Source organism: Sapajus apella, unplaced genomic scaffold, assembly GCF_009761245.1.
Source record: "Sapajus apella isolate SASKATOON/1434 unplaced genomic scaffold, GSC_monkey_1.0 scaffold34, whole genome shotgun sequence".
NCBI lineage: Eukaryota > Metazoa > Chordata > Mammalia > Primates > Cebidae > Sapajus > Sapajus apella.
In genome coordinates, this window is record NW_022436974.1 from 2,366,329 (window position 1) to 2,393,285 (window position 26,957).

The 26,957-nt window shown below is 32.7% G+C and overlaps 1 protein-coding gene across 1 annotated transcript in view; it reads right to left on the reverse strand.

The window, feature by feature from the left end:
- Positions 1-26,957, reverse strand: part of CNTN5 (contactin 5) — a 1,397,849-nt gene that overhangs the window by 525,743 nt on the left and 845,149 nt on the right. The window contains exons 5-6 of the mRNA XM_032295928.1: positions 23,079-23,202; positions 22,793-22,968 (exon numbers count right to left, since the gene is read on the reverse strand). Of these exons, the coding sequence (XP_032151819.1) occupies positions 22,793-22,968; positions 23,079-23,202 (300 nt within the window). The remainder of the gene's footprint in view (positions 1-22,792; positions 22,969-23,078; positions 23,203-26,957) is intronic.

The following is a 26,957-nucleotide window of genomic DNA, read 5'->3' on the forward strand; positions in this document are numbered from 1 at the left end:
GGTAAAATGAGTTCGCCTTTTTCTTTCAGTTAAAAAAAAATCACGCCTTTTTTCTTCATGCTACATTTGTGCAATCAAATTTGTTTAAAGAGCAATTAAACATTTTCCTCCTTCCAAATATACAGGCACAGCATATATCCCCAGTCACAACACACTTATTATGCTATTCCCCGTTCCACTGGCAAAATCATGTATTAGTGTGCCTACCACTGAGAGTGGTGCCTTTCAATTAGGTTGCAGGGTAGGGGGCAAGGGTAAATCAGCATTTTCATTTCCAGATAGAATCCTTAAGCTAAAGGTGTTACTGAATATATTTCATCAGCCAGGAGGCTAAAACTGCTCAAAACTTTCTGGAAAATTTTAATTGTGACATTTTAAAATAGATCCCTAAGGGAGGAGTTACCCTTTTCTAATCATCTTTGCCACATAGATCTCAATTTAATATCTTAAATGCAGAAGCAAATTGAACAGAGTTAACGTCTATGAAAAGCAACATGTCATACAGTAAGCTGCACTCTGCTCGATCCAGATCAATTGATTATGTACTATTAATTCCTTGCATTTTGGCCTGTCAGAAAGCTACAGCTGGAGACTGTGGTTTTTGGTGTGTAATTTGAAGAATGAGTATGTTTCAGCTGTATTTTGTAAATACAGAAGTGGAAGTGACTATGATTGCCATTTGGGTGATGGAAAGAAGACTTAGGTAGAGGATAGCTGAAAAGGTCATTTGTATGATTGCTAAAATTCTTAAGTAAATAATCTGAATTTAAAATCACACCAGTTCCATAAAAATAAGCAAAACTTAGGATCTCTTTTATATAAGATATATTCAAGAGGTTAAATTTTATTTATCTACTACCCAACATCTCTAACACAAAGGGCCATATCTTTGGAATAAGTTCTGGATTGAAATTGTTACTCTTGATTTTGACAATTCACAATTTCTGGGAGTTTCAATTTCCTGTGTGAATCCCATGTGAGCCTATGTGCCTCACCAAATTCACAGACTCAAATATGCAAATGTATTTGAGAATATAAAGATTTAAAGGCCTAAACCTAACAAGAAAGTATGGAGGAAATAATCCTTTTAAAGTTATCTGAAATACAATATTTTATTAAGTAAAATGAGTTTTATTTTTTTAAAAGATTAAGTTAGAGATGTTGATAAATATAGTAAGTGGTGCTCAATCCAGTCACAGGAGCTTGGCTCTGGAAGTTCCAACTTCCTTGAAGTTGAAATCACTGCTTATTGCCTTATTGAAATCACAGCATTTTAAAACTTGTTCTACCTCTTGTCTTTCCCAGTCATTCTTCCCACTACTGTCAGACTAATGGCCCTAAAACATGGTTTCTTCATTTAAAAACCTACACGTGTCCCCTTTTATTTGTTGATGAGTGTGGAGACTCAAGAGATTACAGACCAGCCAAAATCCCCCTCATTTTTCCTAAAAGTATTTATCTCCCTGACTTTCCAGCACAAACTCTGACAGGCTCCAACAATCAATCTTTGTTACTACACACCAGACTGTTCACCAGTTCCTATTCCCATTCATTCCCTTTCAGAGTATTCCTGTGAACAACATGCTAGCTGCACTCTTCAGTGTTGTGAACCAACTCGAAATCATTTTTGTTCTAAACTCGATTTTAATATATGAATAGTTTGTGAAACAGGGCACAGACTTTGAAATCCGAAACCTAAGTTTAAATCCCATTTTCCTACTTGTTACCCAGGAAACCTTGGTCAAGCCTTAGCCTACTTATCTTTATCAACATAAAACGAGGATGTCTTATCTTTACAAGGTATTCTGAAAATTAAAACAACCATTGTATACAAAGCACTAAGCACAGTGACTGGCATATAATACATTTTCCACAAATGTTGGCTTAAGTTCTGTTTATAATTATTGTTATTGTTGTTGCATATTTTCTTATACAATGCTTTGTTCTCTAACTGTTTAATGTAGACTGCTTCTTGCCTCTTGTCTCCTGTATATCATGTCTGGCACATCTTGGGTGATTTCACGTTTCTCCAGGGGGTAGACAAAACAATTCAAAGTTTTGCACATTTGAATCCTGAATTCTTTGACTATGTTAGGCTACATGAAAAAAAATGAATTAAAACTGAATATGTAAGTAATGCTGTTAATCAACTGACCTTATAATAGAGAGACTCTACTGGATTACCGAAGTGAACCCAATGTAATTATAAGGGTCCTCAAAAGTAGAAGGAGGAGGCAGAAGAAGAGTCAAGGAGAGATATAACAATGGAAGCAAAGTCAGAGAGATGCTATGGTGCTAGCTTTTAAGATGGAAGGAAACGATCAGAAGCTAAGAAATGTGGGTTGCTGCCAGAAACTGGAAAAACTAAGAACACTGATTTTCTCCTGGAGCCTCCAAAATGGAATGCAGCTCTGCAAACACCTTGATTTTCCTCTGTTAGACCTGTATTGGAATGACCAACAAAATTGCCAGATAATGCTTGTTTAAGCTTCTACATTTGTGATAATTTGTCACAATAGCAAAAGAAACCTCATGCACTCCACTTCTTTAGGATAGAATACAGCATGATACCGGCACATAGTAGGTACTCAATAAATATGTGTTTATTAAAAAATTCATCTTACACTGCTTCTTTGCCATGCTAAAAGAAGAATAGAATACGAAGGGTAGAAAAGATAGCTCTTGAATCTGGACAACAGTGATTCTGACTGCAAGATGTAACATGTTTCTTCCTCTTTCTTTAAAAGAGAATTAGTTGAAAGAACACAAATTTTAGAGTCACCCAGATCAGGGCTGGAATTCCTGGTTTACTTCTAAATAACTGGGATTGGAGTTATTAACCTTTGGGATTGGAGCTTCTTCAGTATAGCCTGTTTGAACAGCTGCATTACCTTATATAGTTTCCACACACCTAAAATTACAAGACCTCCAACTCTCTATACAATTCCAAGTAACGCATGCATGTCTGTCTCCCAGGTAACCATCTACCTACACAAAGATGTTTTGGGAAGGAGTGAAGAGGGGTTGGTAAGTATTGACTGTAATATGCCTCTCAGTGAAGAAAAATATTCACAAGGGAAAAACGTCCAAGCTACTGAAATGTAGTTTGACCTTAGTGCCCATGGGCTAGGGCAGCAGGTGCCAGCGCCCTTTAACACTTCCTCACAACGCTCACAGTAGCAAATAAGTAATCCTGAGTCAGATTCACACAACAGTAGGTATTACCTGACTCATTTTAGCACTAGCTCCTAAACTCCACCTCTGAAGATGTTATTAAGCGGCTTGCAGTCACAAGATGCATGTCTTAGTTCCAAGTGTTCCAGAAGCTGAAATCTACCAGGTATGAGTTTTGGGAAGACTTCAGACACACCATGAAAAAGAACCTGGACTTCTTTCAGCCTCAGTTTTCTCAGCAGCAAATTATAATAAATATGGCTTTCTTGCAGACTGTACTTCAAATTAAAATATATAAGTATCTAATAATGTTCCAAGCACAATGTAGGTAATTAATAAAAGAAAAGCTTTCATTTTAAATGGAATAAATTCTAAATATCTCGGAGATGATAATATTATTTTGTGCCTTAGAAATGTTCAAAAAAATTATTGACCTGTCACTCCCCAAATTCTTTGAGTGCTGGGGGAAAAAAAGGATGGGTTATTGGTTTTCTGTACTCAGAAGTGCACTACAGAGCAAAACTATTCTTGACAAGTCACTTGGAAAACACCCAAATAGTCTGTGAGATGACATTTTCTCTTATTAAAAAAATTGTATTCTCAGAACATTCCAGAAGCTAGAATACTCATCCTCACATATCCGTGGATGCGCTTAATGTGTGAAATTACTGAATTATGCAGTGCAACATAAAAATCAGTAGCAAATTCTCAGGAAAAACAAGTAAATTTTTAAAAATAAATAAAAACTAATATTTCAACTAGGGTATGGTACAGGAAAATAAAAACTAAAAAACTTGAATCCATATGGAGATTGTCTTAAATCATTGAAAAATAATTAAAATAAGTGAAACCAAACCAGGTTACAGCTATTTATAAGCCTAAATTTAATGAGTTGTGGAAAACTGAATAAACTAAACAAATCACACATTACTATTAATTAATGGGCTGTAAAAAAGTTCCAGGTGGCTTGGGCAAATAACACTTTTCAGTTTATATTTTAGAAGAAACATTTTCAGTAAGTATGAGATAAATATAATTTATCTTAGCTACTTTTATCTAAAAATTCTGATATTCCCTTCACTGTAACTGTTTAAATTACTTAAAATATATTTCTCAAGTATTTATATCATTAATTTGTATATCATTTCTGTTATTTAATATCATTCATTTTGAGATATACATATTAATAATTTTATAATCCATGAATAATTTCCCAGTAAAATGAAAAAAAATGATTAAATCTATGGTATAATTTTCATAGTATTTTTATTATACTTATAATAAAAAATATAATATCATACATATATCTGAATTTATCTTCTGATTCCTGGCATTTTTTTCCTTAATCTGATACACATTTATTGTGTCCCACTGACTATTCTTAAGAATTCAAAAATCTTGTCCCAAACTTTCAGACATTTATGTTCTTATGAAGACATATGAAAATTTCTGCATAAAAATTGCTACAATATACCAAGGCATGATAATGCTACTGAAGCACAGAAGGGAGGAAGTTATAGAGATGATGCAAAAGAAAAGGTGACACTTGATGCAAACCTTGAATGAATACAAGGTTTCAACATAAAGAGATGAAGATGCTTACTCCAGTACCTGGCACAAAATAGGTGTTTTGTTAATATTTGTTATACAGATCAAAGCAGAGGCAAGTGATTCCTCTTCATGTAACTGATATTCACTTATTAATGTAATGCATGTTTATTATATGCCAACGATTGTTTTTATTCTTAACAGTTCATAAATATTATCTCAATATTTGACGATTTTATACCTCTTAGTGGAAACAAACAATAATTGCAGTATATGAAAACTGCTCCAAGAGAAGTGTGGACACTTTCATATACTTATATGCAATTATATTACAAAGAGAAAATATCTTATTGCTTTTCCATTGGTTTGCTAATGCATTAATGCAATATAAAATCCCCCAAAAGTCTGAGGCAAATAATTTCACTATGACATACGTCAAAAGAAAAGAAGTACATTTTTAAAATGAATTACTTAGGAAGTTCAGGGAAGGCCTCTTTGAGAAAAATGGTATCAGAGCTGAGACCCTGTTGTGGGATCAGGGAAAGGCTATGCAGTGCTATAGCAAGTCCAAAGCAGCAGCCAGGGATTAAAACATCATCTAAAAACAGTATACAAATGAAATGTGGAGAGGGCTAAGGTTAGAATACTCCATGCCAAAAACCTGCAGGAGGATAGCAGGGAGTGAGTGGCAGGAAGAGAAAGCACAAACAGGGAGGAGTAACCTGTTAGTATTACTGTTAGTATTATTACAGGATAGCATCTCTTTCATTGCAGGTGTTCAGTTAATATCTGATAGAAGTATAAATAGATTTCTTTCACTAGTAAAAGACACAAAACAAGTACATAAATAACTATAATATACGAAGATTAAGAATATAACGTTAACATTTTCATAATATTATATATATCATACAATTAACAATATGCACCAGACACTGTATTCAGCACTTGGGATACATCCTTGAACAAAATAAAGATCCCAGACTCAGGGAGATCAAGCATTACATTCACGTGTCTTTCCCCATACATTTCTTATGAGATAAATATTACTTTCATTTCATCAATTACAAATAAGAAAACAACCTGCCCAAGATTTACTCTATGCACCTTCATACCACCTTAACTTATTATTGTAAATTCGACTATCCATCTGTTGCCTACTTCCAAAGAAGGAAATTTTTGAAAGTTCAGATTATAAACTTTGAATTGCAATTAAAACTTGCTTTCTAAACATTAACTTTGAAAGTAGTAAAACACTTCTTAATATTACTAGGTATTCAACTTATTTTAGTCTATGCTCACAAAAGCTACAGTAGCTATAAATTTTAGGTGCTAAAAAACTGTTTGAACTACAGTAGAATATTTGAATATCCCTAATTCCTACAGGTAGGGCTACTTTTAAGGTGAGTACAACAGTTATAATAGGATGGACTATGCTTATTTTGGAAGCCGAAACTCAGGTAAATGACATTACCGAGACTTCCACAGTCTTCATGTTCCCACTTTTTGACATCCTAGATACTTCTACTTCATTCTTCTAATGGAAGTGCTACTTTTGTATACAACAGTGCTCTATTAATTGACAGATGTTGTTCCTTTATCATTATTCCCTGCAAATTAGCTAAATTAGATGTAACTGGTAAATCCTTCTACTTGAAAATCTCTACTCCATTGTTTTCTATGACTATACTAACCCGTCTGTCTACTTCCTATTCTATATTGTTTGTCATTGACTTTGTCTTTCTAAGGAGAGCAAAACATCTGCTTTTCTCCATTTCTTTCATTATATTGGACTCCACTTTGATGGAAGAAAGAGCAACTCACTCATTTTCTATTTTACTCTTTCACTGGGAGAGAGGCCATAAATAGGACAGATATATTATCTCTAACGCAACAAAAGGCCAACAGCAAACTAACTTTCAATTTTTGCTTCAGCTAATATTAATTCCTAATATTTATTAGGATTAATATTTTATAATACAGCAATGCAAGTTGATGACCTAGATTGCTATTCATACTTTTCAGTTTAATCAAAGCCACCTCTTAACCACACATATATACATACACCTCCTCAGATCAGCTTCGCATAATTTATCATCATTAAAGTTACTTGAATCATTAGGTTACATGCCTTTATTAAGCTATTGAGAAAAATTACCCTGTTTGTTAAATGAAGTTTTTTAGGAGGTGGAAATTTCTCTAATGAGCTATTATATTTATGCAGGAGTTAAATAGCCAATAAGCTGCTTTTCTCTTACTAAGATCCTTTCAAAAGTAAATGTTGAATCACCAGCTGGCCTTGTGTTTTTGCTGTCGTTTTTTTTTTTTACTAGTGATTTACCATTTGAAAAATTAGATACGATTATTAATAATTACTTTATAAACTAAATAAGGAAATGTATTTTAATTGAACTTTGTAAGAAATAGACAAGAAAGTGAGATATTAGTACAGGATTGTGTTACAGCATACACGGCTGCGTTGTTTGTTGTTTTTTCTACCCCTTTGTACAACACTGTGCATTCTGGAAATCATACAGGCCTACAAAGTCTGTATAATCTATGAATGAGAAAAGCAATTCTGTTTTATAGTTATATAGGAAGATGATAATTTGTCTCCATGTCAGAGTCCGGGGAAAAAAACATCTGTTATAAACAAAGATGAAGGATATCGCTACGTGGCAGAAGACTGTCAGTGGACCCTGGTCAAGGACAAAATTTCAAGTTCAAAAGATCATGTCAAAGTGTATGTATTATTGAATTTTATTTGTCCTTAGCTAGTTGTCATGCTGAAATCTATTTGGCAATATGAAAGAAAATATCATATTCAATATGATGCAGAGATGCCAGGGTAGTAAACAAAATTAGGGTGGCAGTTAATTTGTATGATTTGTATTTAAATATTCATTTAGTTTTATCTGTATTTATATCATCATACAGGTTATGTTAGAGAAAATATTGTATGTAATTAGATTAATATCATAAATTTTATATTACTAGTATTCCTAAATTTTGAAAGCTCAGATCACGAAGTTTGAATTGCAGTTAAAACTTGCTTTCTGAACATTAACTTTTAAAGGAGAAAAATAGTGCTTAATATTACTAGGTATTCAACTTATTTTAGTATATGCTCACAACTACAACAATAGCTATAAATATTTAGTGCTAGAAAACAGCTTTAGGTAAAGTAGAATATTTGAATATCCCTAATTTCTAAAGGTAGGCCTTCTTTTAAGGTGCGTACAACAACTACAAAAGGCTGGATTATGCTTATTTTGGAAGCTAAAACCCAAGTAAATGACATTACTGAGACTTCCACAGTCTTGATGTTCCTCTCAATCATGTATGACCTGATAATATTGATAGTCAAATTACATGAAATCTATTTATTTTACCCCTCCCCGTAATTAGGACTATTTCAAGTTTTACCTACACATTAATTAAAATGAATGTGAAGTCCTAAACATAAAGTGAAACTATATATTGCTTGATTTATTGAAAAAAAAATTCAGATGAAGCCATGCATGAAAGTTGGCATGCATATTCTCTGTGTGGCACTGTATTGGCATAATCAATGTGTTTAAGTATACACCAGCCTTGTGTGAATATACTATTGTATAAATTTTTTAAAAAGATGATCTACAAAAAATACTTTGCAATACATCTAATCAAGAAGGTGAAAGATCTCTCAAGGAGAACTACACAGCACTGCTGATAGAAATCTCTAGATGACATAAACAAATGGAGAAAAATTCCATGTTAATGAAGTGAAAGAATCAATATCATTAAAATGCCCATACTGCCCAAAGTAATCTACAGATTCAACACTATTCCTATCAAACTCTTAACATCATTTCTCATAGAACTAAAAAAATGCAATTTATATGTAGCAACAACAAGAAAAAAGCCCAAATAGCCAAAGCAAACCTGAGTGAAAAGCTGGAGGCATCACAATACCTGACTTCAAACTATACTATAAGGGTACAGTAATCAAAACAGCATGGTACTGCAGGGTACTGATACAAAATCAGAATCCAGAAATAAAGCTGCACACCCACAGCCATTGGATTGTCAACAAAGTTGACAAAACTTGAGCAATGAGAAAAGGATTTACTAATCAATAAATAATGTTGGGATAGCTGTCTGGCCACATGCAAAAGAATAAAACTGGACCTCTACATTTCACCATATAAAAACAAAAAGCAACTCAAGATAGATTAAAGACTGAATTGAAAGACCCTGAGCTATGAGAATCCTAAAAGAAAACCTAGAAGACACCATTCTGGGTATTGGCCTTGGGAAAGAATTTATGATTAAGTCCTCAAAAGCAAATGCAACATAAACTAAAATTGACAAGTTATACCTAATGAAACTGAAAAGCATCTGCAAATAAAAAGAAACTGTCAAAAGAGTAAACAGGCAGCCTACAGAATCAAAGAAAATAGATATGACACTTCTGACAAAGCTTTAATATTCAGAATCTATAAAGAACTTAAGTAATTAAACAAACAAAACCAAATAACCCCGTTAAAAATGGGCAAAATACATGAACAGATATTTATCAAAATAATACAAACAAGCAGCCAATAAACATATGAAAGAAGTGCTCCACATCACCAATTATCAGAAAAATGCAAATCAAAATTACAATGAAATACCATCTCACACCAGTAAGAATGGCTATTACTGAAACATCAAAACAATAGATATTGGTGAGACAGTTGAGAAAAGAAAACTCTCATACACACTTGGTGGGGACATAAATTCATTCAGCTACTGAGGAAAGCAGCTTAGAGATTTCTCAAAGAACTTAAAATAGAAGTACAATTCTACCCAGCAATCCCATTACTGGGTACACACGCAAAATAAAACAAATAGTTCTACCAGAAAGACTCATGCACACATGTTCATTGCAGCACTATTCACAATAGGAAAGACATGGAATCAGCCTAGATGCCCATCAACAGTGAAGTAGATAAAGAAAAATGTGGTACATATATACCATGGAATACTACATAGCCATAAAAATGGAACGAAATAATGTCTTTGAAGCAACATGGATGCAACTGGAAGCCATTATCCTAAGCCAATTAATGCAGGAACAGAAAATCAAATACCACCTGATCTCATAAGTGTGAGATAAATAATGGGTACACATGGACATAAAGATGGCAAAAAGAAAAACTAGGAATTACTAGTGGGGTTGCAGGGAAAGATGAACATCTATTGGGTACTATGCTAAGTAACTAGGTGATGGGACCATTTGTAACCCAAACCTCAGCATCATGCAATGTACCCAGGTAACAAACTTGCACATGAGCCACTGAATCTAAAATAAGAGTTGGAAGAAAATAAAAATAATAATGAATTAAAAATAAAAAGGATGGTCTAAATGTGCATATATCAGATATATTACATAGGTTAAATTCAGTAATCTGAGCTGTGTGGCCATAAAGAGGATATATAATCTTTTTCATTTTAATTGCCTCTCAAAATCAGAGATTGTGAGAATATTAAGCATAACCTCAGGATGGTTCAGATTAGAGAGATTTCACATGCATAATATCTACAAACATTAGGAGAATATTGTTTTTTAATTTATTAAGAAATCTAGATAGATAGATAGAGAAAGACTAAAATATCAGTTTCATCTTTTGAGCAAGTTGGTTTCCTCCTTCAGGCACAGTCTCCTAATGTCCAAAATGTTTAGAAATGTAAATAATGCCTAACTTGTAGGATTTTCTGAAGTTCAAAATGAAGGTAAGTGCAAAATGTTCACTTCAGTGTCTAGCACATGAATATCACTCAATAAATTTTAGCAATTATTATTAGTATTATCATTAATGTTTAAATAATTAAGTGTAAATACAATCTAAATGTTTAAGATTTTTAAAAATCGTGCCAGTTGGTGAAAATATTTTGTTATAGTGTCTATTTAATGAGCAAACCATTTTTGCAAGTCTAAAATGAGGTGAATCAACTACAATAAAAACATTTTTAGAATATCTTAAGAAGTAATGTCAAAAACACTCTAGAAAACAAAGTAGCACTAAATTAAATGAAACTTCTGTCACATAATATTTTCTAAGGGCAAGCACATATATTCTATTTTTCATGAGTATTTTTTAAAAAGTCAAGGATAGGAAAACACTGATAACTTTTTCAGTTATTAGTGTTCTTATGATGGAATTTACAAAATAATTTTAGATCACGTTTCTAGACCTGCTTGCATACTGGTGCACAGAGACATAGAAATTTTGTTTAACAAGCATCCTAGTTCCATCCCAGACATTATACTATTTGGTACTTTGGTAATTTAATGACTGTTTATAAAGCTCCATGAATTATAATTTAAATAAGTCTCCTACAGTTGTGATTTCTTAGCTGGATGATTTACTATGTTTATGAAAACCGAATTGATATTAATGACCTCATTTGATGCTCTCTATTGACAGTTCATAGACACATTTTTGGTTATTCTGTTGTGACAGATGTGACCCTTTAAAAATGCTATTTAATTTCCTACGAGCTAGGGAAGACAATTCTCTAAATTCATTCTCTTATTAGGAGTTGTAACATAAACACTTTTATTTTTTCTTATAATGGCAAGGAAAACAAGATTTTTAAAAAACTGACTGAAAGAGTAAACTATTTTTGGGGGATCTTTTGACATGAATTATGGCAGAGGCACTGAGTAGATACCTTAAGCGCTGGCAACTGAAACAGAATAACATTTGCACATATATTTTTCAAAAAGATTAAGAGCAAGTTTTGTTGCTTGCTTTGATAAATTCTGTCACTATATCCTAACTCTAAGTTTACAACCCAAAGACGCTATGAAATGGATAGGAAACCTCTATTGCCATGGAGATCAATAGAGAGATGCTCCTAGAATTCTAGAATTATTCTTAAAAAGGAAAGTCAGACAGTTTTCTTCTATCTGCACTTAGGGTCACATTGAAAATCGCTTTTTTTTAAAAGGTAACTTTCCTTTATTTTGGGGGGATATCTTAGTTTGCTTCAGACATCTAATATTATATGTAAGATATTACCAATAGTATGCAAAATGATACATAAAAATATTATTACTGCACTGAAATGGATATTAACAATTGTATTAACACTAATTCTATTCATTACTATAGTTATTACTATTCATTTTAAATGTAGTAATAATTTGGCTATTATCTATTTGGGGACCTTATAATTAATAAAGTATTTCTGAATAAGTTGTATGATTTATTTCAATTCTTGATTACAACTGTTAAAGATAGCTCTGTATGTTTCTCCTAAGAAATCATTCTTCTCATAGGTCTCAGAAGGGAATTCTTTTGGAGGGTAATGGCTACTGTGGTGCTGCAGGATATTTTATTAATTCACTCTCATTGTGCCAGCATTCACTAAGTGTTGACTATGAACTTACACCTTAAAGGTTGGTTACTAAACTAAACTAAAATAAATAAATAAGACAGGAAATCTGCCCTCAATGAGTCTATAGCCTAATAAAGTCAGTAGTGTGCTTGGAATAGCTTCAGACATTGTTATAAATGATTGCAAGGAAATGTTACCAGAAATAAATAAAGGGAACATATGAGAGAAAGAGACAGAGAGACAGAGAGAGGGAAAGAGAGAGAGGGGTGGGTTATTGAACAGTAGCCCAGCAGGTAGAGAAAACATGATACCATAAATGAGCATGAAATGCTTTGAGGACTATACATTGTTTAGGATAGCCTAATAATTATACAGAAAGCTGAAAAAATGACAGAGTCCAAATAATAAATGGCCTTGAGGCCATTTGTGGGAGTGTGAGCTTTATTGGGGCATGGTAACCTTTTCATAAGCCATTAAGCCTGTCCCTATGGGTATGAATAGATTTAGACAAAGAGTGAATATTCTTCATTGCCTTAACTTTTCCTACCCAAAGAAAGCCTTCTTTAGAAAGAATTGCTATACTCTTACTTCCTTCTCTCTGCATTTTTTAAGATGGGAAAAAACCAGTTTAGCCTAACCATCATGAGACATTTTCCCTGGATGTAAGAGAATTATGGAAAGATTATATTGGTTTCTAGTTCTATTGTGATAATAGTTGTATTTTATTGAAAAACATATAAGACTATGATATGAAATTAAAGAATGAAGACATTACTTCTATAAGTTTTATAACTTCCTGGCTAATATAAAGATGCTTTACTTAGTTTAAGCTTATAGGTCAAGATATGAAAGTCCAGACTACATTTTTTCTAGTTTGACGTAATAGTTACAACATTGACTATATTGTACATGGCAGAATATTCCCCTGGAAGAAGAAAATCTAGAGGATCTAGATACCTTACTTGAAGAGGAGAAATGCATTTTACTAATTAGACCCTGTTTTCTAATTGCAGCCTCATCCTCTACACAGACTTTCTTCTTTCTACTAGTAAATACCACCACAGTTTCGGTCTCATGTCATGCCCGCAAAACTATGTTGTTCATATCCTCATTTCTGTTGTGGCCAAAATCAATATTCACTGTAAAACCTATTACTTTAATTTGAGGACTATATATAGTTTAGGATAGCCTAGTAATTACAGAGAAAGCTGGAAAATGATTTGCCTTGGAGTCTGATTTCTGTTCCTATCATACTGAACTAGGTCTTTAAAGGTCTCAAAATCGAAAGTATTTTTGGTGTTTTTTTCTGTTTGTTTTTCTGAGACAGAGTTGCCCAGGCTGCCGTGCAAGCGAATGATCGCAGCTCACCTAGGACTCCTGGGCTCAACAGAGCCTCCCACCTTAGCCTCCCATAGTAACAAGACTGTAGTCAGAAACCACCACATCTGGCTGATTTTTGTTTTTGTAGAGGTGAGAGTTTGCCATGTTGCCCAGGCTGGTCTTGAATTCCTAGCTTCAAGTGATCCTCCTGCCTCGGCCTCTCAAAGTGCTATAACTACAGGTATGAACCACAACATCTGGCCCAAAGGTCTTTTTTGACAGTGACTTTAGTATCTGGCATCAGTCCCCACCTTAAACTTTGGACATAATTTGTATTACACTCTATTTTATTGGTTCTCTCCTGTACTTCTTGGATCATCCTTTTTTTCTCTTTCACTAGCTTGCTTTCTTTCTACCTTTCATTGTCTCTCTGTAAGAGAAAAACTTATATTCCTGCAGTTTGGGTCTGTTGTTGACTTTTTTTCCTAGTACAAATTTTTGCTGGTGAAACATTTCCATGGTTTATTGAGTCTCTCAGTGCATTTTGTGGCCAGTTCCCATCTGCCTTTCCTGAGCACCAACAAATATTTTTAAATGTTGGGTATTTCCTCCTAAAAGTCAGAAGAACTCTATTTCAGACTGAACTTATTTATTCTCCCAGAAATCACTTCCCTTATCTGTGTGACTTGATTATGTCATGACATTATAAATTGTTCAACTGAACGGACCAAGCTCAGAATCCTGATCTCATTCTAACTCCTCCATATGTTTTTACACTCCCACCGCCATCCACTCAGTCATTTGCAAATTCTCATTTATTTTCAAGCCTCCCACAGAGGGAGAATTCAAGCCCTTTTTACCTAGAATATTAAAATGACCTCCTAATATGACTTTCCCTACAGAATTCTCTGGATACATATTCCTAATGCAACATTCTTATTCTTTTGTGTCCTCTATACACCTGTAGGGCAAATTACAAACTTCCATGCAATTAATGTAAGCCATCAAAGATTTATGTAGGGGCAACATGGTCAGAATTGTGTTTTGCATAGGTAATTCCAGAAAGCAATACAGCGAGATTGTAATGGGGCTGGAGTAAAGAAGACAGATGTTAGGAAATAGAAAAAGTGATCAGGCATTCCAGGTAGGCAAGGAAATTGATATGAAATAGAAGGGTTGGTACTGATTTTGCTAGCCTCAAGTACTTTCAGTATGTGTATTGCCCACTATAGGCCAACATCCAGAACAATGTCCTAGAGAAAGCAAAGAATGAATAAATTCTATATGCATAAATTAATTACAGATATACAAAACAAAACAAAAAAATGTAATCCAAAGTTGAACAAGGAAGTATTATGAAGATTTTAAGTGCGAAGTTTGATGTGAGATTTGATTTGGAGTTACTGTTTTATTACTTACTAGCTGTGTGTCTGGAGAAATATCTTGACTTCCCTCAGCTTTATTTTTTTTCTCCACTTATAAATTAGGTCAATAACAGAACTTCCTTCATCAAATTGATGTGAGGATTAAAGGGGGTGATGATATATTAAATATGTTTTTTATTTGGCCTACAATTTAAGTGCTCAATAAATTTTACTGTTTTCATGTTGTTTTAAAGTATATATAATATATATACACACATGTACCTCCTATATATGTATATATTTATATTTACACACATCTATCTCTCTCTATATATATCTATGTATGTATCAATTATCCAACCATCTATTCATTACACATGAAGGATGGCAATGTTCACCACTTGGTATGGAATGCAGTCAATGCATAATAATTGTTTCTTTGACTCAGGTGAAATTAAGTCTACAAGATCTCTAGGGTACTCCAAATTCTGTTGTGACTCGTCCCTCAATGAAATATTTTTTTGTAAAATAAAATGATCTTAGAATAGTCTCTATCTGCCCATGTATACTTCCTGTTTGTTGACCTTTTTTTGTATTATATTGGTATCTTTATATTCAACAAGATCAAAAGTCATACTGAGATGGTGCTGCTATTTTATCATGTTAACCTGACACTATTAAGTGAAATTCAAAACATCTATTGTTCTTTAGTGCTTTGAAATTTCTTATACTTGGAAAAGTCTCCATGAACACTCTTCTAAGGAATGAGGGCAATTAATTAAGTAAATGTGCTTCAGCATTAAAGGTCAGAACATGTATACAGTCCCTGATCCTGGTTGCTTTTGAACTTGAATGAAGAACTGACTTTCTGAATTTCTAAAAGCAAGTAAAAGAGCACTATGATAAAATATACTCTGTGCTGAGCCAGGAAATTGGAACCATTTTGTTTGAGGTCATCTGTCACATAAAGACAGAGTTATTCATGATTTTCATAAATAATCAAAGTACCTGTTTGGATGAACTTTAATAAATAAAATACTTGCAAATGTATAATGTACGCAACAGAAATAAGAGTGTCAGGGTACTCTACAATAGGCTTCAACTTTCATTCACTATACATAATTTCCTTTTAAAGTATACAATTAGGCTGGGTATCTTGGCTGATGCCTATAATCTCAGCGTTTTGGAAGATTGAGGCAACAGGATCGCTTGAAACCACGACTTGAAGACCAGCCTAGGCAAGATAGCTAGACACCATCTTTACAAAAATTTAAAGCAAATAAAGCATAAAATTACATATTTTTGATTTTTAAATTGTTTCCTTTGAACTTAATCCAATAATCCATACTGCATTTTGCCAAGGGATTACACACTCACAGTTACTGTATCTATTATGACCAAAGTAATTATACTTTTAAAGGAACACTTAACAATATTTTATTATGAGTTGTGATTTTCTTAAAAAAAAAGTCATTTGTGCATGGGCAATAAAATTACAAACATTAACTTATTTTTGTAATAATATCTAATAATTTTACAACTAGTAAATTCATCCATGTCAATGTGACTTTTTCATTCAGATTAATATTCAAATGATTTAATAAAGTTATTATGGGCTAAGCCTCAGAGACTAATGAAATAAAGCTTTGCATATTTTGTGGAGTTTGCGATTATTCAAATCATTTTATTAGATATTAAACACTACTAGTAAAATGTGGCTTTAAACTCTAAGGTCAATTTTACCTTGGAGAAAAAGTTATGAAAAAAGCCAGAGAACTAATTTTTGAGTTTTATATGAAAATGATAGGTTAGATTAAAGGGCTTACATACAAAGTGCAAAAGTCATATAATCCCTCAAAGAGTTAAATAGGTTATTTTAATCAACTGATTCAAGGAAATCTAACAGAATACTCTGGCTCTAAATCATCTAAATGCTCTGAAAAGCAGTATGTTCAAATTTAGATAGAAACTATCAATTTACCAAGAATTATATATAAAGATATTTTTGAAGTAAGAGGCAGCATAAGGAGATTTTATTTCTGATTCATTGCATGTTTGACTTGCTGGCATGAATTATTTCTCAAAAATCACAACTGTGGAGAAATTGCTACAAGCTTTGGATTTCTGAAAGATGTTTGAGAAGTGTGAGAGTGACAAAGTTTTATATGGTGCATTCTTGCTTGTCACTGAAGAGAAATCACTATACTCACTGAGGAAATTATCTTCATGATAAACATAAGCTTCATGAATAAAATATGTTTTGTCAAAAATAATCTCACTGATAATCAGTAATAATCATCGCTAACAAAACAACTCCAGTTTTGTGCTCATATTTTCATTTTTGACCTTAAAATCCAATTCACTAACATGAGTTCTCTGCCTCATTAATTTTTACTATACCCTTGTGATGGTTAGGTTTATTAATGCTAAACTAAATATTAACACTAAGCTGAACCATGTTTATACATAAATATTCATTTAGGGAGAATTTAAAATGAGGTTCCTCCTGGGTAGACATTTAAGCCCATGAGGCAGGTGAGGGGTAGATGAACCAGTGCACGGCAGCCACCCATATCTCTTTGCTGTCCAAATGAAAATAAGAGGAAAAAAAAAAAAAAACACATTAATCAGTGAATAAAGTGAATACCTTCACGATTAAATTCTAGTTCCAGTTAAAGAAATTTTTGGCTTTATGTTATGCTAGTTAAACTTGCTATTGAACTGATTTAGAGATGTTGTTGGGATGGGAATAAAAAGCCTCAAATGAACAATTTCTGTGAAAATCTGTCAAGAAGAGATTATCTTCCTTTGAGGAAGTACTGGGTGTGGAGGGGAATTAGATTCCTTTAGATTCCTTTGCATGTTTTTCTTTCTTTCTTTTGCTTTAACCATCAGGGAAATATTTGTTTCACTTTATGGTTTGCACTATCTGGACCTGTTAGAAAGTATATTTTTCCTAGGAATGTATTTACTTAATTACACATGTATCTTTTCCTGAGCACACATCTTATACAGCAGGTCAAAAAAAAAGTCACCTTTAGAAAGCAGTAAAGATTAAATATGTTAATAAAATAAAATTATAGGAGCATATATTTGGTATTTTGTATTTGTTAATATACTGGATGACAAATAGAAATCAAACTTTAAAAGCAACTTAATTTGCTTTATACTTGTTTCATTTTTCCAAATACCAGATATAATTTTATTTTTGCTATATCACCAGGTATTAATAAAAGGTGTCAACACTCACTTCCTTATCATTTTCTGCAAAAGATACAACCTATGATCATGTCCGCTTCTAACAATAGCTGCAGTTTTCTTCGTCCTATCTAACATTCATTTAGAAAATTTAGCTTTCTAGGTCCTAACTGTAGGTTATTCAATAAATAATGAAATTATGAGGAAACATTTTTGTTAAAAGAAAAAATACGGTAATAAAAAAGAGGAATTACACATCAAAATTACTATAAACACAAAATTCCAGATCTGGAAAGAAACTCAATGTCTCCTAAACTATTAAACTTCTTTTAAATAAGTGGTTATAAACTAAATTTGAACAATGAGAAGAAATGCATAATACTATGCTTATATGATTATTTTTGTTACTAATATGAATTTTTGTTAGATAGGTGTTAATAAATTGATTATAAAATGATGACCGATGAAGCGAGCATGTGAGATTTTTAAAAAGATTCCAATACAATTAAAGATTAGAAGAAGAACTTCTAAAATCAAATTGGCTAGGTCACAAAATAAATCCAATACACATTTATATTGGAATAGGAAATGACTGATTACTATGAGGGTTAAATTAGAGATATCATCTGCTAAATGAATTTATATTTTACAACGTGAAAAACTCCTATGTTGGTTATTAGGAAAAAAAATGAGCTAATACACTTAACAGAGAGCATCATCTGCCACACAAGTAAGCATTCAGTAAATATAAGCTATCAATGTGAGCTTAAGACATTGAAAACCTCTATTTTTAAAGTATTTTTTATTACCTGGTTTAGCAATAATGTTATCCTACCTATGCACCAAATAAGTTTGCTATGCACCAAATAAGTTCTGGAGGTAGGTAGGATAACATTAGAGATAAATCTGCAGCACCTAGATTTTAATCTCTATATCATTACAGCCATTGAAAAGCAGCTGAATCTATGCCTGACAGGGGGCTGGGGAGCAGGAAGACAAGTTGTTATTAGTGGAAAGGCAGAATATTTTAAAACATATTTCTGCCTAATAAGAGCTCTCTTAGCTTTAAGGGAGTGTGACTATACAAATTATGCATATATATATATATATATATACACACACACAGTTGTTATATATATCATATATATCACATATATATCAAATATATATTTTTATGTATATCACGTATGTATATCAACTATATATTTGATATATGTTGAATCTGCAAAAAGCCATGTGACTTTAATGATATTAAATATCAGAAATTTTTCTTTAAAAATATGTAATTTTCATGCAAAAGAACTCCAATAATATATTTAAATTTTATATTTAATATTTATAGTATAATAAATATTGTTAGCATATGAATAATTTAATATTATGTTAGTATATGGATAACCTAATTATTCAATTAAATATATACCTATTATAAAATACAAATTAGTACTTTTTTCTGTGAATGTAATTAGGAAAGCCTCATTCTACATTTATTTAACACTATTCAATAAGTTTTAGAATCACATAATTTGAAGCAAAAATGTCATATTCTAAAAGGAAAAAGTCTATGTAAAAGTTGAAGATTGAAATAATATCATTGACATAATAATAACAATGGTTAATCACAAAAGTGAACTAGTCTGTTAAACAGATCTCACATTTGAAAGAGGCAATCAAAATTCGTTTGATTGGTAACTCAAAAATAGACTTTGACTTGGATAATTCAGTCCTCCTTTATATTTGATTTTAGATCATGGTAGCAGTAACACAGCATAAAAATATTCTGAAAAAGGTATTTTACAATATATGATAAAATTAATGTGTAAAAGGTAAAAACATGTATTCAATAAAATTATTATAAACTGAATAGAGTATGCAAATATGCCTCAAGAATAAGTACAAGGTGGAATTTAACTATAACTACTGTATTAGTGAAAAGTTTTGCAATCATTTTGATGACTTATAAATTTAGTCTAATTTTAAAACATTTAGTACATTTAACAGACTTTCATATGCAGTATTTAATAAATGTTTAACAAAATTTGATTAAGTATGCTTTAGTAATTGTCTCAGTCTACTAAATATATTAATTTTGAAATATCAGTTGTACAATGAATATTTACATTTTTAAATAAAGCCTGGTGAATATAAAATATTTCAGCTTTAAAATATATGAAAAGTAATAAGCATTTCTCCACAAAAATTCCTTCAGACACTAATGAGTGAGTGCATTCTATTAAATATATTTACCTACAAGCCTGGTCTTTAGAAAATCACAATATAAAGTTGTCCACCTAATTTTTAAGTTTCACATTACCTTTGTGTTCTTTCACTTAATTTCAGAAATGCCTGTTCTTTTTTCTCCCCATCTTTCTACCTCATTTTCTCTCCCTAATCTCTGAATGATTCTGAGTCTCCAAATCCTACAGCACCGAAACTCCCATGCAGGTAACTAGTAGGTTAATCAAATCTTCCTCTTTTTTCCCTACTGCCCATATTTGCATTTATTTGCAAAGATAACCTGGAAAAATAGATGGAGCTACATCTAAAGGACTGAACTGTTTCAGTATCTTAAGAATAAGCATAATGGCATCTAGGTGGGGAAATAATTTTGAGGCAGAAGTGGTCTTCCCTGTGTAACCGTCTGCTTTCACCAGGTACCTTATGAGTTCTTATGCATATCTAGCCAATGGCCTGAGCTTGGTGGAAAGTAGAGAGGGGTAGAGTCATGAGGTGCTACCACTGAATGCATATGTAAGCCCATAATGTTTAAGTTAAAAATAATCAGATATTGCTCTAAATGAAGCTGAAGACAGCTTCATGCCGGATAGGTAAAATACGTAAGATAAATAGTACTTCCCAGGCCTGGACACTGAATTGTTAATACTGGTGCCAAAGTGTTCACTTCAGGTGGGTGCATTTCACAACTGTGTTTGATCTTTGCAGAAAATCTAGGAGAGCCAAGTCATATGGATATGTAAAATAAATAATTTCTGTTCTAAATGTATGCAGAAAAACGGTGGCAAAATTTCCTTCCACGAGAAGAAAAACAATTGACATATATGCTATAGCTAACAGGTAATACCTTGTGTCAGATACTGTAGACCAAAGTGTAAGGTATAAGCCACTAATATTTATATAGCATATTTTCTAGATATGCCGCATGTATCTTGAAAAGAATATTGAATAAAGGAGCTATTATGAGGGTTATTTATTTAGTTCATTAGGTCACTTTGTTAATTGTGCATACTGTAAAGTATTCAGTTCTGTGATACACCATGTAATATTTTCCAAAATAAAAAGAATCAATTTAGGTTGCTATCTGGTGTCTTTGGCCTACGTAAATGTACCTATATGAACTCCTTAGGCAAATCTACCTTAAAAGATGATATTTACATTTTTCTAGGACCTGTCTCAGCATTCATCAAACTGTATTTATTATCAATTCTTTATTCTTTCCTTTTCTATTTCACACTTCTTCAGTAGGGTGTCTGAATTCTGGGTTAATTAGAAATGATACCTCAGAAAGATTTTATAGAGAAAGATCAGTTATTACATTCTTCCAGGTGTAATTTTAATTTAAAAATCATTTCATAATCTCTTATGTAGCCAATACAATTACACTTTAATTATTATATAAAGATTCCTGGCCTTTCTCAGTATGTTTTGGAGATCCTATCCTTAAGAATTTAAGTTTGAGTTGGATTACTTACTAAGGAATAAAAATAAACTGTTTTACCTATTAGCCTATTTTTAATTTATTGTAAGCTCTCATTGCAAGTAAAATAATTTCAAGAGTTTTTAAGAATCAATATATTTATCTAATCAGATATGTATATATGTGTGCATATAGAGATGTACATGTGTATATATATGTACATACATGTGCGTGTGTGTGTATATATATACATATATATGTGAGATATATATAGCCACATACCCTATGTGGCTATACTGATGTAGACACACACAGACACAGACACACAGACACACACACACATATATATGTATTTTGGAAACAGAGTCACACTCTGTTGTCCTGCTGCCCAGGCTGGAGTGCCGTGGTGTGATCTTGGCTCACTGCAACCTCTGCCACCTGGGTTCAAGCAATTCTCCTGCCTCAGCCTTCTGAGTAGCTGGGACTCCAGCTAATCATATATATTATCTTCCTTAGAAATGTTTATATTCATGTGCTTGTATGTGTGTGTGTGTGTGTGTGCATCTGTGTGTGTCTATGTCAGTGTAACCACATACGGTATTTTTTTGCAATACAAAAATTGGGACACCTGGGAGCTATGGTCAAAAATCTAAAAGATTAACATTTTGAAGGTATTTTTTTGTTACCTGACTATAAGGAGAATTTTTAGAATATGCTATCTCATATTCTTAGAAATCTATAGCAAATGGTGACTATAATAGACAGAATAGTATATATTTTAAAAAGGAGATGGAGAGAATGAGATTTCAAAAGATATTTGAATTATAAATTTTTTCCTTGCAGAAAGTTTAATTTGGACTCAAAGACTTGAAAATAATACATAGTAAGCGGTGTGTTTCAAAATAGATTGTTACGAATTCTAAAACTTTATCGACTTTCATCAATAGGACTTTAACTTCTCAGGCTTATTTTGAAGACAGTAAATGTTTTAGAAAATTTTTAAATACCCTAGGAAGAAATATATTGTTTGCATAATTCTAACTATCATAGTTTCACCACATTTAAAAATTTGAGATCTTAAGCTTTTCTTTCCTTAAGTTTAAAAATCCAAATTGTATATACACACTATATATATATGTATACAGAAAAACCATGTTTTACTCACAGGCAAACTGAAGTGTAGCTTCTCTACTTAGAATACTCCCCAAAGTGTTGGTTGCTAGACACTGATAATGACCAGAATCCTTTGCTTCACTTGGATTGCTTATAATGAAGGTGCCATCTATCAAACTGTAGCGATAATCACTTTCCAGATCTATTTCTGTTCCATTTCGAAGCCATCTTAGGAAAAATCAGAAGACAAATATGTATAATCCTCCCTGGGAGTGTCAGAATATCATTGATGGAAAGCCTTTAAGACTTAAGAAAAATGATTAACAGTGAATTCCTACCTGTAACTGGGAACTGGATTGCCACGAACTTCACAATTCAATGCTACCTTCTTTTCATCTGAATCAGTTGGAAAAATGATATCATCTGGTTCTTGCACAAAAACTGGCCCATAGTCCACACTTTCTGTAAAGGCAAAACAGACACATTTTAAAATTTCTTAAACTAGCAAGATATTTTGTTGTTGTTTTTTCTGTCTTATTTATATTGAAAACTCTTGCTCTTTTCTTGTAATCAACAGGTAAATTCCCAAAAGAAGGAATACCTAGAAAATTGCATTGTTTATTAGACTGTAGAGACCCAAAAATAATTTTTAATCAACTAAAATGCTGCTAAAGGTATAATATATATAAAAAAAACCATCTCAAACTTTGACATATATTTTAAATATGTATCTTTGTTTTCGTTTTTCAAAATCAGACCAAAAGAAAATAATATTGAGCATAAACATTATCTTAAAAAACCTGAAAGTTCATAAAACTCTTAGAGTGTTAAAAATAATACACACGCAAACGTAATACATTAATATTGTATCACTACACTTAGGAGCTAGAGGTATAAAAATGTTGGTCTTCTTGTATTTTTTTTTTTATTATTATTTGCTTCATTTGCTGAAGGACTACCTTTAGTGCTAACAATTCTGTAATGTAAAAAAAAAATTATATAATGCAAATAAAGGTATTTTCATGGAATAAAGAAGACATGCCTTCAAAAAAGACAACTTAATTAAAATGGCAAAACTTTATACAACTAAATGCTCAGTCAAAAAGAAGATCAGACGACAAAGGCATAAAAGGTGGTGGAGGCCAGTGAGAAGAGCACGTAAATTTATTGCCTACCATATACCAGACACTAGATTCTATTTCAGTTAGCTGATATGCTGAGAAATTCTATGTGTGACAAAAGTAATCTGAAACTAATAAAAATTTCATGAAGAAAGTGAGACTTAAAAAATGGACGTTAAATGTCAACTTGGACTTGAGTTTTAGGCTTAAGTCAGCTGCAGAAATGAGTAAATGTGTTGAGGAGAATACAAGTTAATTACGTTAGCCCAGAGTTATGCAAGCATCCAGAGTATGCCGTGCATATCTAAGATCTGTAGCATCCTGAATTGTGAATTTAGGAAAAAGCAAAGCTTTTTTGCTTCATTTTCATTAATAATGAATTTGATCACATAATAGCCCTTGATCAGGTTTCTCAGTCTCTGCACCATTGATGTTTTGGGACAGATTTTTCTCTTGTGGGGGGCTGTCCTTTGCAATGGAGAATGGTTGGCAGCATCACTGGCCTCTACCCACTAGAATCCAGTAACATCACTCTCTAATGTGTAATAATAAAAAATGTATACAGAAATTGTTGTATGTCCCTGGAATCAAAATAACCCTTGTTAAAAACTACTGCTACAGATAAAGGAAGAGAAATTATTTCACAAAAGACATATTTCCGACATCTGTATTAAATAGAAGTTTACATCTTCCACAGATGATCACGAAAACATTAAGAAAAAAATATAAAAATAAATGTTCCAAGAAGTTGGAGCTAAAATAAATTATTGAGAAAAGACGTACACCTCATATTTGGAAGAAAAATTCTAGAGTAAACTGGTATGCCTTATTTAAATATATGGCATATATATGTGTACATATATATATATGTATGTGTGTATATATACACAAACATACACACATACACATATACACATTTATACATGCATGTGTACATGTATATGTGTATCTATATACGTGTGTGTGTGTATCTATACACACACATATATGAAATAAATGTCAAATCTGGAATACAAATGTGACAAATCTAAGGCTGTTGAATTCTTGAAACTGATTACTACTACTATGACTATTATTTCTTCTTGTTTACGTTTCCTTCTTCTCATTCTTTCCTCCTTTTTCATCCTCCTCATCTGCTGCTGCTGCTTCTGCTTCTTCTTTTCCTCCTCCTCCCGTTTTTCTCATTCTTCTAATTATACTTATGTGCTAACATTTATAAGACATGATTTTAAATATAGGTATTATTATCTAATTATTTGAGCTCAGCATCATAGTTATTTATAAATGCAAGGTAAAAACTCTAAGACTCTTAGAGCAGACTTCTGCAAAATTAGCCGTATGAGAAGATAATTGACTTTAACTAAGCTTATGTGGTTCCAAATTTTATGTTTTGAAATTGTAAAAACAGGACAAGAGAAATAAAGTATGGTCATGCTGGGGAAAACCAGAGAAGTAAGATTTGGTAATTACAGGGATATAATAAGGAACTAGTCTGAACACTATTCTATTATGACTGCCCATACATTGTAAGACATCTCCTTGCTGCTCATTGTTAGTTCCAAAAGCATCTTAGCCCTATTCCATCATTTACATTGCTTGCTGTTAAGCCAGTGCCTCAACACAAATGACAGTAAATAGAAATGCAAAAAACAAAAAGTAAGGTATTTCAAATGCCAATTTAAAAAGTGGCTCCCTTCCATTCCCTTCCTTTTTTTTTTTTTCTTAGAAGTATAATTCATGCTAAGGGGTGAAAAAAACACATATCCATATAGAGTTTCCCAGTCCCCAGCAAAGGATAATTAGTAATGATTATATTCTAAAGAGATTATAGATGTACTAATATAGATTTTTTATTCATTCTTCTATAGTAGTGAATTTTCTTTTTATTATTTATTTTTAATTGCATTTTAGGTTTTGAGGTACATGTGAAGAACATGCAAGATTGTTGCATAGGTATACACATGGCAGTGTGATTTGCTGCCTTCCTCCCCTTCACCTATATCTGGCATTTCTCCCCATGCTATCTCTCCCCAACTCCCCATCCCCTGCTGTCCCTCCCCTACTTCCCCCAAACAGACCCCAGTGTGTGATGGTCCCCTCCCTGTGTCCATGTGTTATCACTGTTCAACACCTGCCTGTGAGTGAGAACATGCAGTGTTTGATTTTCTGTTCTTGTGTCAGTTTGCTGAGAATGACGGTTTCCAGGTTCATCCACGTCCCTACAAAGGACACAAACTCATCGTTTTTGATGGCTGCATAATATTCCATGGTGTATATGTGCCACATTTTCCCTGTCCAGTCTATCATCGATGGGCATTTGGGTTGGGTCCAGGTCTTTGCTATTGTAATCTGTGCTGCAATGAACATTCGCGTGCATGTGTCCTTATAGTAGAACGATTTATAATCCTTTGGATATATACCCAGTAATGGGATTACTGGGTCAAATGGAATTTCTATTTCTAGGTCCTTGAGGAATCACCAAGAGTCTTCCACAATGGTTGAACTAATTTACACTCCCACCAACTGTGTAAATGTGTTCCTATTTCTCCATATCCTCTCCAGTATCTGTTGTCCCCAGGTTTTTTAATGATCGCCATTCTAACTGGCGTGAGATGGTATCTCAATGTGGCTTTGATTTGCATGTCTCTAATCACCCGTAATGATGAGCATTTTTTCCTATGTTTGTTGGCCTCATGTATGTCTTCTTTTGAAAAGTGGCTGTTCCTATCCTTTACCCACTTTTGAATGGGTTTTTTTTTTTTTTTTTTCTTGTAAATCTGTTTTAGTTCTTTGTAGATTCTGGATATCAGCCCTTTGTCAGATGGGTAAACTGCAAAAATTTTTTCCATTCCGTTGGTTGCTGATTCACTCTAATGACTGTTTCTTTTGTGGTGCAGAAGCTGTAGAGTTTGATTAGGTCCCATTTGTCCATTTTGGCTTCTGTTGCCAAGGCTTTTGGTGTTTTGGTCATGAAGTCCTTGTCTACGCCTATGTCCTGAATGGTTTTTGCCTAGATTTTCTTCTAGGGTTTTTATGGTGTTAGGTCTTATGTTTAAGTCTTTAATCCATCTGGAGTTAATTTTAGTGTAAGATGTC